This window comes from Fonsecaea monophora (assembly GCF_001642475.1).
Source record: "Fonsecaea monophora strain CBS 269.37 chromosome Unknown Scaff47, whole genome shotgun sequence".
Lineage (NCBI taxonomy): Eukaryota > Fungi > Ascomycota > Eurotiomycetes > Chaetothyriales > Herpotrichiellaceae > Fonsecaea > Fonsecaea monophora.
This window is the reverse complement of record NW_019173978.1, coordinates 112,238-127,325: the sequence shown is the minus strand read 5'-3', so window position 1 is coordinate 127,325 and position 15,088 is coordinate 112,238. Positions and strand designations below refer to the sequence as shown.

Below are 15,088 nucleotides of genomic sequence, written 5' to 3'. Positions count from 1 at the left end.
TGTTTGAACGTTGTGTCGGTGGTACGAGTCCTATCTGTGCTCCACCATGAGCTCTGCATCGAGATAAATCGGCGAGATCCACTCCCCGCGATTTCAGCTACTCCGCCAACGTCAGCGACCTTAGCTCAGCAATGGCTCTAGGGATTCTGGAGCCAAATGTCGAGCACGTCCCAGGAACGGTGTATGTGTACGAGTCGGAACAGCGACATGCTGAGCTGTTGGATAATGCTCGGCATCTGAAGAAGGACAAGACAGGACGAGTCATTCTCATCCCCCAGCCCTCGGATGACCCAAATGATCCCTTGGTTTGTGGCTCTCTAGCGACGCACTTCATAAACACTGGAACTAATTGGCGACGCACAGAATTGGCCCATCTGGCAACGCGACCTCATTCTCGGAATCCTTTGCTTTGTATCTTGCCTTGCCACGACAGCTTCTCCCCTCCTCGCCGCAGATTCAACGACTCTCGCCATCGTCTTCAAGCGAACATTCCAAGATGCTGCCCTTCTCACTGCCTACCATCTCTGCGGCGTGGGTGTGGCGGGATGGCTATTTGTCGCATCCGCAAGAGTCTGGGGCAAGAGACACCTGTTTCTCCTAGGAGCGCTGCTCATGGTCGCAAGTTCTGCCTGGGGCGGTTCCACACATATCGGTCACAATTATGCCAGCCTATTATGGAGTCGCGTCTTTCAGGGAGTTGCACTGGCACCCTTTGAGGCCCTGGTCAATGCCTGTGTTGGAGATCTATATTACGTCCATGAGCGTGGAGTTCGAATGGCGATCACAAATACATGTCTTTTTGGAGGGGCCTTCCTGACACCAGTCTTTGTGGGTATGATCACTGCGCACATGGGCTGGCAATGGAGTGTAAGTTCCCGTTCGTATCGTCCTCGCGTCGTCACATATTTGAGTGATGGTCATGAAATCATGAGCAGGATCCTCCAGTGGTGCATCTTGGGCAAATAAGGGGACATTTCTGGTTCTTAACACCAAAGATTTGCTAACCTCAAATCACCCAGTTCTTCTTCCTTTCCATCTTTATGGCCCTGGGGTTCTTCCTCCTCTTCTTCTTCGTGCCTGAGACGGCTTATCGACGAGCACACTCTCTCAATCTCGATCTTCTCGCTGAGGAGGACTCGTCGAAAGAAACGGTCGGGAGTCCTGAGACGTCGACTGCAAAAGACGCAGAGGAAAAGGCTCTGCAATCGTCAGCAGTCGTCGAAACACCTCCCTCGAGGCATTCCTACTGGCGCCAATTAATGCCATTCAACGGTCGAAAGACGGACGAGTCCTTCTTCAAGCTTCTCTTCCGGCCGTTCCCATTGTTCCTGCATCCCGCAGTCCTGTGGGCTTGTCTGCTCCAAGGAGTGATTATCGGCTGGACTGTCATGGTTGGAGTTATACTCTCTCTAATCTTCCTAGGGCCGCCTCTCTTCTTCAACGAAGAGAGGGCGGGCAAGATGTACACCAGCGCCTTCATCGGCAGCATCCTCGGCCTGCTCGGTGCTGGTTTGTACAGCGAGTTCACTACGCGGTTCATGATCAAACTCAACCGGGGCAAGTACGAACCCGAGTTCCGCATCCTGCTTGTCATTCCGACGCTCGTGTTCTCCTGCGTCGGTCTCTACGGCTTCGGTATAACAGCAAACAATGTGGCCCGCTATGGTTGGATCGTCCCTGAGGTATTTCTCGCATTTATCATAATCAGCATGGTCATGGGCTCCATCGCCTCAGCCCAGTACCTCCTCGACGCTCATCGCGACCTTGCGGTTGAGGCGTTCACGAACCTCATCATCTTCAAGAATATTTTCTCGTTTATCCTGGCGTACCATGCTTTCAATTGGGTATTTGCGATCCGCATCAACCACTTATTTATTATATTCGGTAGCATCGAGATTGCTATCTGTCTGCTAAGTGTTCCCATGTATATCTTTGGGAAGAAAAACCGCGAGTTTTTCCACCGGCATGATCTATTGAAGATGACAAGGCTTCGATAACGCGGGCGTTTTAAGGCCATCCATATCGAAAGTATACGAGTATTATTATTAATTTAACGGTATTGCCCAAATGGGTGCCCAATCGCACAGTCTTTCCTTGCTCGTATGTCAAGAAACGGAATGAGGATCTCTGCCTGAACGAGGCTCCTTTTCGGCTAACACAGACGTTGGCCTCGTAGCCATCAGGGGCACGAGCATTGTTCGGGGATTGGGCTGTTCCCAATGGAGAAAGGCAGACACAACATCTCCACACAGCGGCAAAGTGAACGTGGATGACGAGTCGAATGCAGTTCTCGCTCTAGACCTTTGCCACAATCCGTCAACAATCACACACCCACTGGTGCCACTGGGCGACGATATGATGCAATCCCAAACGCGCGAATCACTTTGAGGCGCGTTGCTATCATTTGAAACGAGCTTGGTTCGCGTGGCGCTGAGTTCCGCCCGCATTCGGAAATTAAGAGGTTGCTCGGTTGGTGCTCGGCTCCAGCGGCGACGATCTCAGGAGAAACACGCCTACATCACAATCCTCTTTGATGATCCGCTATATTTTGAACCAGACTGCCGACTAGGTTGTCCCGTTGTCTAGAGCATCGATTTGTGCGACCCAGAGCATGGACAGTCGTTGCGTCCGTTGAGAAACATCCAAACCGAAACATCATCGACGAGATGCCGGGGGACAGAAGCGGGAAACGTCACCACAATAATAATCGATCAACAACGTCGCGATCATGTCAGAATTAACGCCCAGCACGCTCTGCGCCGCGTGCCAGTCCATATTCAAGCCAGATACGCCGAAATCACTGGACACAGGCGAGATTCCGCATCATGGCTTGGAAGAACTCGCATCTCTGGCCAGCAAATGCCATCTTTGTTTGACAGTTTTTATGTCCATCGACCCAGACGCCTATAGAAATTTTCGAAATAGAGGATTAGCAATTGATTCGGTTGGCTTCGTCTGGATATCCCCGATTGCCCGGGACCAAGCGAGGTTGAAGTTCCGATATGTGAAGCCAACGAAGTCGGAGGCGGACAAGGAGAACCGGGGACCGACTCCAAGCAGTAGCGGTTCGAAGGCGAGTCTCTCGTTGAGCTGGGACCAAACGACGGGGTTGGTGGTTGAGTTGATTCTGATGCATCCGAGATGTAGGTGCTTCCTTGACCCTTTTCTGCCTCTGATTTGAGATACCCAGAGGTTGCTAACTTGCTGGTGTCATAGTTGCCGTCGAACCTGGAGTCCGGACCATTGACTCCAGATCGGTGAGTACAGCGTCGACAGAAAGTATCGATCTTGCCAAACAGTGGATCCAAGACTGTACGTTCAACCACATGAAATGTTCCGTGTCCTCTGCCACCGATGCGACGTGGAAGCCCACACACCTGCTGGATGTCTCGATCCGAGGCCCCAAGGGCGCTCACGGAGTCAAACTTGTGGACGGCATGTTCGTGGACCCCTTGAGCGAGTACGTCACCCTCAGCCACTGTTGGGGCAAGTCCAAGACGATTCGTTTGCATAAAGGGACCCTCGCAGCGTTGAGGCAGGGCGTCAGCGTGGCAAATCTCCCAAAGACATTTGCCGAAGCCGCCATTGTGACGGATAAGCTAGGTTTCCGATACCTCTGGATTGACGCACTGTGCATTCGGCATGACAGCGAAACAGACGTGTTGGCCGAGGTGGGACAGATGCACCGTGTCTATTCAGAAGCCACACTCAACATCGCCGCCACATCCTCGAGGGACGATGCCAGCGGACTGATCTACAGTCGCAACGTATTGTCAATACAGCCCTGCATTGTTCCCGTTCCTTTTGGCTTGGGCATTGACGAAGGGATGTACAAAATACTACGCTCCACGCTATGGCACGATTTGGTCGACTCATCACCACTCAACAAGCGGGCTTGGGCTTTTCAGGAACGCTGCCTTGCAAAACGTACACTGCACTTCACTCGCAATGAATTGTTCTGGGAATGCCAACAGATGTGTTGTTCAGAGGTATTTCCGAAGGGCCTTCCCGCCACCATGGGTCCGCCTTCGTCCCAAGAAAGTGTCGAGTTCTTCAGCAAGAAGATCCATCACCAGAGGCACGGCAATTGGCATCAGCTGGTGAAAATGTATTCCCCCAAGAAGTTGACGTACTCTAGCGACAAACTGTTGGCCATGCAGGGCCTGGCGAAGCAGTACATGGCAAAGAACAGATTGCATACCGACGACTACCTGGTTGGGCTCTGGAAGCCGCAATTACCACACGCGCTGCTCTGGCGAGTAGAGGGCGGAAGGCGGCCGACGAAGTACAGAGCCCCAACATGGGCATGGACGTCCATCGACGGCGAAGTAAAGTACCCTGAACCGGCATCCTCGGCACGAGAGACTTGCATTGAAATCATCGAGATCGACATGAAATACAGTCCATCCGGGGACAATTTCGGCTTTGTGCAAGGCGGCAGGATGAAGGTTAGAGGGTTCCTGGCAAGAGGGCTGCTGAGACGCACGCGGGATTACTGGGGTTCTACGCCCTGTGTGATCCAATGTACCAAGGCTCAGGTCGAAATCGAGAAAGCAGCCTTTGACGACCGCCTGCCAAAACTGTCCGACGCGGGCAGTGGGATGCTTTGCGAGATGCTCGAGATCTATCTCTTGCCAGTCATCGACGTTGTTGATCGGGTCGAGGGATTGCTCCTGTGTGCGACCATGAAAAAAGGCGAATTCAGGAGGATCGGAGCCTTTGACGTGAGCCGGTATGACCAGGCCAATTGGGACCGGTTTCGGAGTGTCATGAAAGGCGAGGCCGAGATGAACAACTACGTCGAGCGACTGGACCATATGAACGGGTATTGGTTCGCCAGTGATTTTACATATACGATTAATATCATCTGAACATGTTAGAGGGAAGTGGTTCGCGGGGTCGGTGGAGTTATACAGGACGGGGGAAAAGTCACGAGAATGTCTCCAAAGAGCGATGTGTAAATGTCTTGATGCGATGGGATTGGATCTCCTTGAGGCAAGCACGAATACGGGATGAGGACGCCGATGAGAACATCGGTTTATTGTTTGTGGGGTGTGGGATATGGGGAAGATGTTATTTCTTGTTCGTGCCGTATTGCACATGACAGTGTCGCCAGGGAGAAAGATGGCACCAGCGAGACTTGGAGCGGATGACACGGTAAAAGGGGGGGAAGAAAGTGTGACAAGCCGGTGTGTGTAATGTTTGATGACGACGCAATAGCGCAATGAAGACTTGGTTTCTTGTGTAAATATGTGAATGTGTACATAAGTATCCAATATCTGATCCGTCGTGATGCTCAGCCTCGCGTTGATCTTGCCTGCAGCCTTGCTCGATCGATGCAATCACGATAGATAACCAGGCCTGCAACCAGTCACCCCGTATCCCTTCACTATCTCGGGTGCGATTGGGGATCTCGTTTCCCACGATTTGTGCTTGGCTTGCGTATACGAGGTAATACATTCCTCGCAAGAACCAATCTCGGTGCTAGGTGGCGCAGCCACCAGCTCATCCCTTGACCGCGGATGACGCGTTTTGGGTGTTTTCGGATCTGTGTTCCCCTCAGTCGACGACACACCCTCGTCGATGTCTCGTCTCGTCGCAAGGAAAAATCAGGACGGAAGGCCAGTATGAACAGGTCAGATTAGGTAGAACCTAGGCGGTGGTTTGGTCTCATGATCTTGGTATTGATGCATAAAATGGGAAACATCGATGGTGCGTGCCGGCAAGGGTGTTACCGGGACGACCCCAATAATGCGGAAAGAGGAGAGAGACTTTTTTTCCCCAGGCACACCCCAGGGAAGCTGTTAGCTTTTGGCGTCGTGGCGTCTTAGGGGGAGGAGGGAGAGAGCTATTACATACGAGGTAGGTAGCTAGCATTCTAGATCCCCAAACTAGTACCGAGTAGAAGCAAAAGAAGCACTCGGCAGGGCAGGCAGGGTATTGCAGGTGAGTGGTACGGGAGTACAAACGAGAAACCTGACCAAGCTGCCTCTTATTTATCCCTTCTGGCAACGCAAGCTTTTGTCTCATTCTTTTCCCGTTTTCCCGTCCCATCCTCCTTCTCATCAAACATCGAACACCCTCATCCACGAGTCCCTCGTGTCCCACACCAGATCGCGGGGAAAGCTCTATTCCTATCAGCCACCAGAGCCACCATGCTTCGTCAGCTAAGCAGCATCCTTGCCGCCTCCACCCTCCTGGTGGGTATTGTCTCTGCGCAACAGGCTCCGACTCTTCCCAGCTGTACGTCGTCCTACGAAACCCCCGTATCGTATCTGTGATGTGATGATATTTTCCCCCGCGCGCTTCAGGATCAATGCCGTGAAAGGATTGCAGATCGCAAAGTCGAGAGAGCGCGCACGCGGGGTTTGGTGAATTTGTGTCAATGGACCGGTGGGCTGACCATTCTCGAATACTCGTACAGGTGCTACCGACTGCGTGAGCAGTCTCCTCCCCGCCAGCTGCAACGGCAATCCAACATGTTAGTCCTCCCTCTCTTTGAGCTAGTTGATCCCGACGGTGCAAGAGTCAGAGCAGGAAAAAGAGAGGAAGGGACTCGGTAGCAGTGGCTCACACCAAATTCATATCAATAGGTATCTGCAACACCGCGTCCTTCCTCAACGGCATCGCCTGCTGCGTCTTTGAGGCGTGTGATCCTACAGATCAAACGGCCGCTCTGGCTTATGCGCACAGCATCTGTGACCCTGTCGGCGCTTCTTCACTTTTGGTATGTTTGGATTCCCTCTATTGCTCTCCATTGCGGTTCGCCTGGGTGTCGTGACTTTCGTCTGCCACACGAGTATATTATGACATTAGAATTGTCTCACTGAACCATTTATTCTCAACAGCCTGCGTCGGCAACCTGCACCTCAACAACGACTTCGACCGGCACCACCACCTCTTCGGCTTCCGGCTCTGGCGCCGCCGGCAGCTCCAGCGATGCTAGTGTTTCCTCTGCCTCTGCTTCAGCCTCCAGCGCCAGCGCCAGCGTTTCCTCTTCGCTGAGCAGTGTCTCCGCGTCCGCCGTCTCCGCCGCTTCCAGTGCCAGCGCGGCTGCCTCTTCCGCCACAGGCAGTGTCAGTCAAGTCTCGTCGGCGACTGCCAGCCCCACGGGTGCTGCGAATCAAGTGGCAATTGGCTTTGGTGCCATTGGAGCTGGGATGTTGGGTTTGGCAGCCATGTTGTAGGAGCAGATTCCCAAGCCAGAGGCGAGGGAAATAGTTCGAGATGTAATGCGGCTAGACAGGGAGATTTCCTTCGATCTAGCACATGTCATCTAGTGGAATATGCACTAGAATCTCATTAGCATCGCCACCACACAGGAAAGAGATATGTGTAATGTACCATTCATGACCACCAGCTCAAGCTATGATTTTCTTTTTATCCTCGCCGCATCTCTCAACAGGCAGAGTGTTTCTGTTCACTCATCATCTTCGGCCTGTCTGCGCCACCTGGCCAACACTTTTGCAACTTCGCGGCCCTCCTCCTTTAGCACTGTCCACAAATAACCCCAGAACAGCATATCAGCGAGCCCGATCGTGAAGACGACTCGATTCGGCAGTAAATTCAGTCCTGAGAGCAGCGAGGTCCCGCTGTCTGAGGGGAAGGTTGAAGACACCGGTGCGGAGGAGGCTGAATGCGAGTGGAACATGTAGATCCAGAACACGAGAGTTGACGACGCCAACACGTGGATCGCCGAGAGTGTGAGCCAGCGCGACTGCGCCGTCAGGAGAGTGTGCAGCTCTTCGGCGTGGCGCGAGGGTGATTTCGCGGAGGGGTCGAGGCGCGTGGCCAGTGACGAAGGGGGTGCAGAGGCATTGGAAGAAGCAGCACCACCAGCACCAGCACCAGCACCAGGGCCCTGCTGCGACATGGACAAGTCTCCCGCAAAGAGGAACTGTGTCACCGCGTAGGCTACCACCACCAGCGCCAGGAGCGCGAACAGTTCTCGCTCCGAGTGGGAGATCCCATGAGCCTGTGTCGATAGCAACCCCGTCAAATGTTTGCCGGGGTTCGTGCTCGTCCGCCCGCTACTGCCTGCTCTTGCACCGAGTGAGGCGGAGGCGTCATGCGGGCTCGTCTCCGGTGCGTACCCCGCGGGCCGGACGCTCATGCTCTCCCCAAGAAGCCATATCGGGGTCGAGGACAGCAGTTGGGCAGGCGAGGTCAGGAGGTAGTAGGCGCACGTGAGGAGGGTGAGGGAGTGGGTGCGCAGGAGGAGGGTCGAGGATAGGAGAGGCATTCTAGTATGTCGTCGAAATGATTTATAGGAGAAAGGCTGAAATGGGGGGTTCAATTGTCCATTCGGTCAGCTTGGTTGTAATCAAGAGTGTGTACCTTGGTGCCTTATTAGGGGCGTATACGAGGTACGAGGCGCGGTGCGCAGTTTGTGCGGAGAGGGGAAAAAAAGTTGACAAGGCTGTGGGGGTGGGTTGAAGGATTCAGATGCGGAGATTCCGTCGTCGTCCACCTTCACCACAGCACGTACCTACGAGTACTGCCAACTGCCCATTCTCCTACCCCAATCGCATCATTTCATCCGTCGTCGAACATTGATTACCTACGTATCTCCCACATGCTGCCTCAAAGGAAACCAACCCCAATATAATTTAGCAACTTCCTCGTGCACCTCGTGTCAGCAAGTCGCTTCCATAAGCAGGTAGTTTCATACGCGACGAGCCCTGCATAGCAGCCGCTTTTCACGCACAAGTCCTTTGGCCCCACCTGGGATGCCTCACTTCACTGCGATTCCCGCAGGACTTGCCAGACAGAGTTATTGCCCATTACTTGTCCTGCCATGTACGAGGGCAGTCAGAAGGCACACACCCTTCACCCTACGGGTCCGGGAATTTTCTTGTTTCGGGCTTGAACCAGGGCTATGACTAAACTCAACGACACGCGATACGAGAACGAAAACTAACCGACCCACTTGTGCTGTCGAACATATGTTGCTTTCCCCGCTGCCTGCGTATAACTCGAAAATGCTCAAGCCAAGTCTGTTGCGCTCGTTCGACAGGAATCTGCCGAGGTTATCGTACCCTTCTCTGGTAAGCTGACGACAGTCTTTTTGCTGTGGAGAGATATATAGAACGCGCAGCGACAGATTGGAACATTTCCCAAATCCTTCAAGCTGAGCGAGGTTCTTGTGTCTATCAAGAGTTTGACGTTGTCCCCACGCCACCAAACGGATCCCCAGAGGTGACGCTTCTCATTCTACTACCTATCCTTTAACTGTCGGATCAAGCCTGTCGCCATGGAGCCGTATACGAATACCGGGCCCGTCAATTGTAACGTGGATATTGACACAAGCAATGTCAAGGGCAAGACTGCCGTCATCACCGGCGGTACGCTTGACGCAATAGAGACACCATGCTAGAGTCCTTTCTAATATCCTTGTTCAGGAGCCAATGGCATCGGTGAGGCATATGTCCGTGCTTTGACCAGCGCCGGGTATGAGCGAGCTCTCAATGTACCAAATGGCCAGATATTGATGGAAGTGTAGGGCCTTTGCCGTCATCGCAGACCTTGACGCCGAAGAAGGCGCGAGGCTGGAAAAGGAGTTGGGCAGGTCAGTATCCAAATATGGTCTTCTCATCTTGTGCATCACCCATTAACTTTCCGTTCGCAGCTCTGTCAAGTTCGTCAAGTGCAACGTTACCGTCTGGGCTGATCAATTGGCCGTCTTCAAAACTGCACTTTCGGCTTCACCCTCTGGCCGAGTGGACATTGTCATTGCCAATGCTGGCATCAGCGGCGCTGATTCGGTCTTTTTCAACAACGGTATGTGACTGGGGTAATTGAGCTGGATAAAATCTGATGGACTTGTCCAGTCGAAGCCGAGGAGCCTGAAGAACCAAAGCTCAACATCCTTGATGTCAATCTCACTGGTGTCATGTATACCGTCAAGCTGGCGCTTCACTACTTCCGCCGACAGAATGCTTTGAACAAAGGAGCTCCCCTCGACCAGGTTCTCATATTACAGGGCAGTCTCGCAGGCTATCTCGACCTATCGGGCGCCATCCAATACAGTGCATCCAAGTTTGGCCTCCGCGGCATGATGAGGGCTCTTCGCAAGACGGAACACGTACACAATATTCGAGTTGCATATATTGGACCCTGGTACGGTCAAGGAGATCGTCGAGGCATATTCATGCTAATGGAGCCAATCCAGGTTTGTCGAAACCAAGATTCTGAGCAAGGCAGTCGTCAACCATCTCATGAATTCGGGCATCAATTTTGCCACGGTCGAAGACGCTGGCCAATGTGCATTGAGAATTGTGTCTGATCCCAAAGTCAATGGTAAGCGGGCGGCATCCTCTATGCGAGTGGATAACTGATAGCGAGGTCTTAGGTCGAGCATTTGCAATCGTTCCTCGGAGTTACGCACCCCGTGGTTATTTGGATATCGACTACGACGACTATCCCGCGGGCACACTATTGGAGAAGCTCCAGACTTCTGCCAGTGGAGGCAACCACCGGTCAGCTGTAAGTCATGTGCTGTTTCAAAACTCTGGATGTGAGAGTCTGATGTCGGGGTTTTCCAGCTCGATCCTGAGAAGCAGAAAACAAAAACTCAGTGGGCCGGGGAGGCGACGAAATGAGCAACCATGCGAGCTGTGGGAGCTGAAGAATCGTCCGATGATATATACCCTCTACGCACAGGGGTGTGCAACAGCTCCAATTAAAATGCAAAATGGACCCTTTCGTGTTCGTTGCGAAAGTATCTTCTCTGAGGTCTCTTGCCAATTAATGCTTCTTCAACCCTCTTCCGTTCGTGTGTGGCCCATAATCGGATAGTTTAGCTGGTGACGTGCAGCCCCGATTGTGTCATTCCACGCCACAGGTTATGCGGATCTGAAGACAGTCTTCCGCGGCAATCGATCCAGCAGCTGTAGTTGGTCCGAAAACCTTGGTCTGGATGAGTCGAAAGGGGCTTGCATGTGCGAGTAACAACCACAGAAGGTGGCAGCTCGTAAGGCTGGACTCCTCGGCTGTAGTGGAGCCGGATATTATGGTTATGATTGGACAGAATAAAAATAGACATAGGCCAATAGAAGCGCCAGGATCATGCCTCTAGAGGACGATATCATCTCCACTAATCTCCACTCTTTGTCACACTCCTCCACATCTGGCGCTTATACGCTCGCAGTGCCTCAACAGCCCCTTGCATCCGATCTGTCTCATCTTTCCCCGTCGTCCAATCTTCTTGGACTTCCAAACGCTCACAGGCCCAGAGACCTCTGTGGCGGCCGGCTGCCAGCGACCTTGGACATGTCTGTTCGCGTGGGGAACGACAACTGTGCATTTGCGAGCCTGTATCTGGCTTCGCTAACCTCAAGGGCCCTGTTCTGTTGGATGCCATCGGCTAGCTAACACGAGCATCAGGCGACAAAGCCAAAAGTCCAGAGCCTCTCTTCTATTATTGTTTTGTACCACGTCTGCAGCTCTTTTCGGGCAAGGCACCATTCACCACAAGCAAAAATAAACACAACGGTGAGTACCGAGGAGTACTACCTATCCTGTCCTGTCCTTTGGCTGCCCTATATTTCTACTCGACCGCTCTGCGTCCTTCTCTGTACAAACCCCCCCTCCTCCGTTCACACAAGTCCTTTCGGATCAACAAAGTTTCATAATCTGTCAGGGTGAATCAAAAAGAAAAAGCATTTGGTTTCTGGTTTTTCCTTTCCTGTGAGGGTTTCATCAGTATATTTCTTTCTCTTCTTCTCTTGGGATAGGCGCCTCGTCGTGTGGCCTCTCCCACCACAGCCTCCGTCTCACGGGCATTTTCAAACAACTACATCCTGTGCTTTTCGCTCAGGCCTTTCATTTTGACGCAAAGCGTCTCCTCATACAACGGCCCCAACCGTCAGCTTGACCCTCGACCCGGTCTGAGGTCCCTGTTCTCGTCTCTCACACTAATACCTGTCGATCGAGCCGACCATGGCGGGTGTGCTCGAAGGACTCATGTCGTCCCGGCGTCGACCGTCGAGGTCCCGATCAGAGTCCACGAAGCAACTCCATGCTCGATGGGGCGATGTGGCAATCACGGCTCCCAACGGTGGATGGACCCAGCATTACCTAGACGACGACATGAACAACGTCGCCTACCAGGCTCACGGCAGCCCCGACTCGCAGAAAACCCTCGTCAACACATCCCCCGACTTGAGTTTCAAGGACGAGATCGAACGGGGCAGCGTCGAAACAATCCCACAGCAGTCGCCGCCGCTCATCCAGAAGGAACGGGGCACAATCACCATCACAATTCCTTTGCTGTGGAGCCGGAAGTCCCACCGAAGGTCGTCGTCGACGAACAGTCAACCCCTGCACCAAACCCAGCCGGCCCGGGTGGTAGAGAAGGTGGTAACCGCAGAGTCACGCCCCGTTCGCCCCGGCATCATCAGCAATATCGACGAAGTCATTGTGGCGGAACCAAGACCCGCAATCGAGCCATTCCGAGTAGACTCGCCCATCATTCATAGCCAGTCGCCGGTATATGACGACGTCAGCACTTTCTTCACGCGGGCAGTCTTTCCAGAGAAACACCCGGGGCCCCCACGGCTTCCGCAGATCCAGACCTCGGTCCCTCCAAACAAGAGCCAACCGGCTTCGGCCATCTCCATTCTGAGCCCTGTGGTGGAAAAGTACAATGAGCTCTCCGAGAGCAACAATGCCACGCCCATGGACAACACCCCCATCGCACGACAGATCGAGTCTGCCATTTCCCACAGTCATGAGAGGCAGGTCGACCTTGCGGGCTTGGTTGACCGGTTGGAGGGGCACGTCCACACTACGCCTCTGATTCCGTCAACCTCTGAACCTCCAAGTTCAGACGAGGCTGCAGACCCAACCATCGAGAGACCCGAGTCTGGCAGCAGTGCTACCAGGCTCCCTTCCCGGCCTTCTTCTCGAGGTCCAGGCATTGGCGAGGTGGCTTACATGCGAGCTTCGTCCCGAGGGCCCTCGGAGTCCAGCGGTGGCCGTCGGTCTGCCTCGCGAGAACCTGCTGAACGGCGGGCTGGTTCGGTGGGACCGGGTCGTCGACGGGCTGTCTCGAGAGAAGCCCCCCGACGGCGTGCAGATTCCCCCGCGCGAGGCGCTACTGCTTCGTCTTTCTCCCGCGGATCAACTGGCCGCAGAAATGCCTCTTGCGAACCGAGCATTACCCGCTCTCTGTCCAGAGATCCGGTCAGGCGACGTGCTGACTCTCCTCCACCTGTGAGCCGACGAGCCCTGTCCCGGGAGCCCGCTGTCCGCCGTGCAGATTCACCAGAACCCAAGACCCGTCGAGCTCTTTCTCGCGGACAGGCCATTTCCGGGACCGTCTCACCAGAGACAATCACTCCTCGTGCATTCTCTGACGATAAGCCGATTCGTCCTCGTGCAGAGTCTCCAGGCCCGAGTACTCGTCGAGCAGTCTCTCGCGAGCCGTACACTCGCCATCGTATCTCTGGTGACTTTTCTGCCCGACGCGCCACATCGGTCGACCCCGTCGTGCGTCGTGACAGCCCTCCCAAAGACGACATCACCTCACGCCATGCCAGTCCTCGCGACGACATCTTCACTCGCCACGCGAGTCCTCGAGACGATATCTTCACTCGCCAGGCCAGCCCAAGAGACGATATCGTTCCTCGACGGGGCACGCCGGTGGTGGTGGCAGCCATGGAGAGGGACAGGGACAGCGCGGCGGGCTCGAGCTCACCGGATGAGCTGACCCCAGACGAGGCGACCGACATCGAGACCGAGACGGACGAGATGTACTTTGAGTCACGCAAGGGGTGGAACGGCGCGGCGGTGGCGGGCAGCGCGAGCCGAGGATTCTACGGCGACGTCGTGCAGGACTACAAGCTGATTGCGCGGGACGTCGAGGCCGACATTGCCGCTTCCGAGGGGCAGAGCTCCGGGATCAACATTGTCAACCTGATCAAGAAGGAGAAGGAGAAGGAAAAGGAAAAGGAAGTCCCCAAGCCAAAGGGCGAGGTAGTCAGCCAAGGCAAGGTGTACAAAGGGCCGGATCTGGTGCTTTCCCAAGAGGAGCTCTGGGGATGAGGACACGAGGAGCGTTTTTCGGTCAGTTCATTTTTTTGTCCTCCTCAACAAGATGGTCTATCTGGCCCTATACTGACGGAGGATGTTGACAGAAGCCAGCGGAATGAATGAACAACAATAACACCACCACCACCACCACCACCAACAACACGACAACGATAACATCCAAGTCGAAGGCAGAGAGATTGTCGATTTTCAGAAAAGAGCCTCTTCGGTACAGGTCATCCAGATATATATCAAGCTACGAGGCAGGCGAGACTCGAACCTCGTATGTATGTATGTACGGTCAAGAACAACAACTGGAAAGGTGCTTTACCTGATATACAAGGATGTCCGATCACCAGCATGTCAGACTTACGGAACAAAAAGGGCCCCCATGTCAGAATCCCGATATCGACGACAGCAACCTCATCATTCCAGGGTTTCTACTTCTTACATGGCGCATGAGGAATGAACGGCTTTCGATGAGATAGGGACAGCTTGAGCAGGCATCGGACTGTGAGCATCTCTATCACTTTCACAATCAGAATCACGAACCACGACTATAACCAGAACGAGAACGAGAACGAGAATCACTTGTTCACTCACTCACACACACACTCTCTCTCTCTCTTATTGTACCCAACCGTCAGTCTGACTGTTCATCTATCCATCTGCCTCCCTGCCTACCTACCTCCCAATCAAACATACCAAACAAACGAACCAACCAATCAACCTCACTCACTCACCCATGAAACGAAATGTACGAATCTCCTTCTTCTGTCTAGTCGAGTCGAGTCTAGTGCACCATGCACCTCCATACAGTATGTATCGGTGTGAATTGATGTATCCTCATTTGGACGTTTCTCTATTCCTCTTCCTACTTTCTATCTCTTCTCCTTCTACTTTAAACCCGTGTTCTCTTTTCGCTCGCGACATATTGACAGCCCTCCGCCCTCTCGAAATAGGACACGCGGACCCAGGCGCGGACGGTCTAAACGATGGCACGGCCCAGGCTGCTAACGGATTCCCACCACGCCATCCGGTCCATATCGTGACCTTG

The 15,088-nt window shown here is 53.7% G+C and overlaps 6 protein-coding genes across 6 annotated transcripts; 5 read left to right on the top strand and 1 right to left on the bottom strand.

Annotated features, from left to right (window-relative positions):
• Window positions 1-131: 131 nt before the first annotated feature.
• AYO21_06668 (hypothetical protein) lies at window positions 132-1,997 on the top strand (the record flags this gene model as incomplete). Its single annotated transcript, XM_022656627.1, has 3 exons — window positions 132-305; window positions 364-867; window positions 1,020-1,997. The coding sequence occupies 3 exons, from the start codon at window positions 132-134 to the stop codon at window positions 1,995-1,997; spliced, it is 1,656 nt and encodes a 551-aa protein (XP_022511069.1).
• Window positions 1,998-2,728: 731 nt separating this feature from the next.
• AYO21_06667 (hypothetical protein) lies at window positions 2,729-4,871 on the top strand (the record flags this gene model as incomplete). The annotated part of the gene is made up of 2 exons (XM_022656626.1): window positions 2,729-3,143; window positions 3,217-4,871. 2 exons carry the CDS (start codon window positions 2,729-2,731, stop codon window positions 4,869-4,871), a joined length of 2,070 nt encoding a protein of 689 aa, XP_022511068.1.
• A 1,284-nt stretch (window positions 4,872-6,155) lies between these two features.
• Window positions 6,156-7,187, top strand: AYO21_06666 (hypothetical protein; the record flags this gene model as incomplete). The annotated part of the gene is made up of 4 exons (XM_022656625.1): window positions 6,156-6,243; window positions 6,425-6,481; window positions 6,594-6,727; window positions 6,849-7,187. The coding sequence occupies 4 exons, from the start codon at window positions 6,156-6,158 to the stop codon at window positions 7,185-7,187; spliced, it is 618 nt and encodes a 205-aa protein (XP_022511067.1).
• A 233-nt stretch (window positions 7,188-7,420) lies between these two features.
• On the bottom strand, window positions 7,421-8,242 carry AYO21_06665 (hypothetical protein; the record flags this gene model as incomplete). The annotated part of the gene is made up of 1 exon (XM_022656624.1): window positions 7,421-8,242. One exon carries the CDS (start codon window positions 8,240-8,242, stop codon window positions 7,421-7,423), a length of 822 nt encoding a protein of 273 aa, XP_022511066.1.
• Window positions 8,243-9,253: 1,011 nt separating this feature from the next.
• Window positions 9,254-10,601, top strand: AYO21_06664 (hypothetical protein; the record flags this gene model as incomplete). Its single annotated transcript, XM_022656623.1, has 8 exons — window positions 9,254-9,344; window positions 9,402-9,450; window positions 9,503-9,568; window positions 9,629-9,780; window positions 9,831-10,119; window positions 10,172-10,299; window positions 10,352-10,485; window positions 10,545-10,601. 8 exons carry the CDS (start codon window positions 9,254-9,256, stop codon window positions 10,599-10,601), a joined length of 966 nt encoding a protein of 321 aa, XP_022511065.1.
• Window positions 10,602-11,940: 1,339 nt separating this feature from the next.
• AYO21_06663 (hypothetical protein) lies at window positions 11,941-14,046 on the top strand (the record flags this gene model as incomplete). The annotated part of the gene is made up of 1 exon (XM_022656622.1): window positions 11,941-14,046. One exon carries the CDS (start codon window positions 11,941-11,943, stop codon window positions 14,044-14,046), a length of 2,106 nt encoding a protein of 701 aa, XP_022511064.1.
• Between the last annotated feature and the right edge of the window lie 1,042 nt (window positions 14,047-15,088).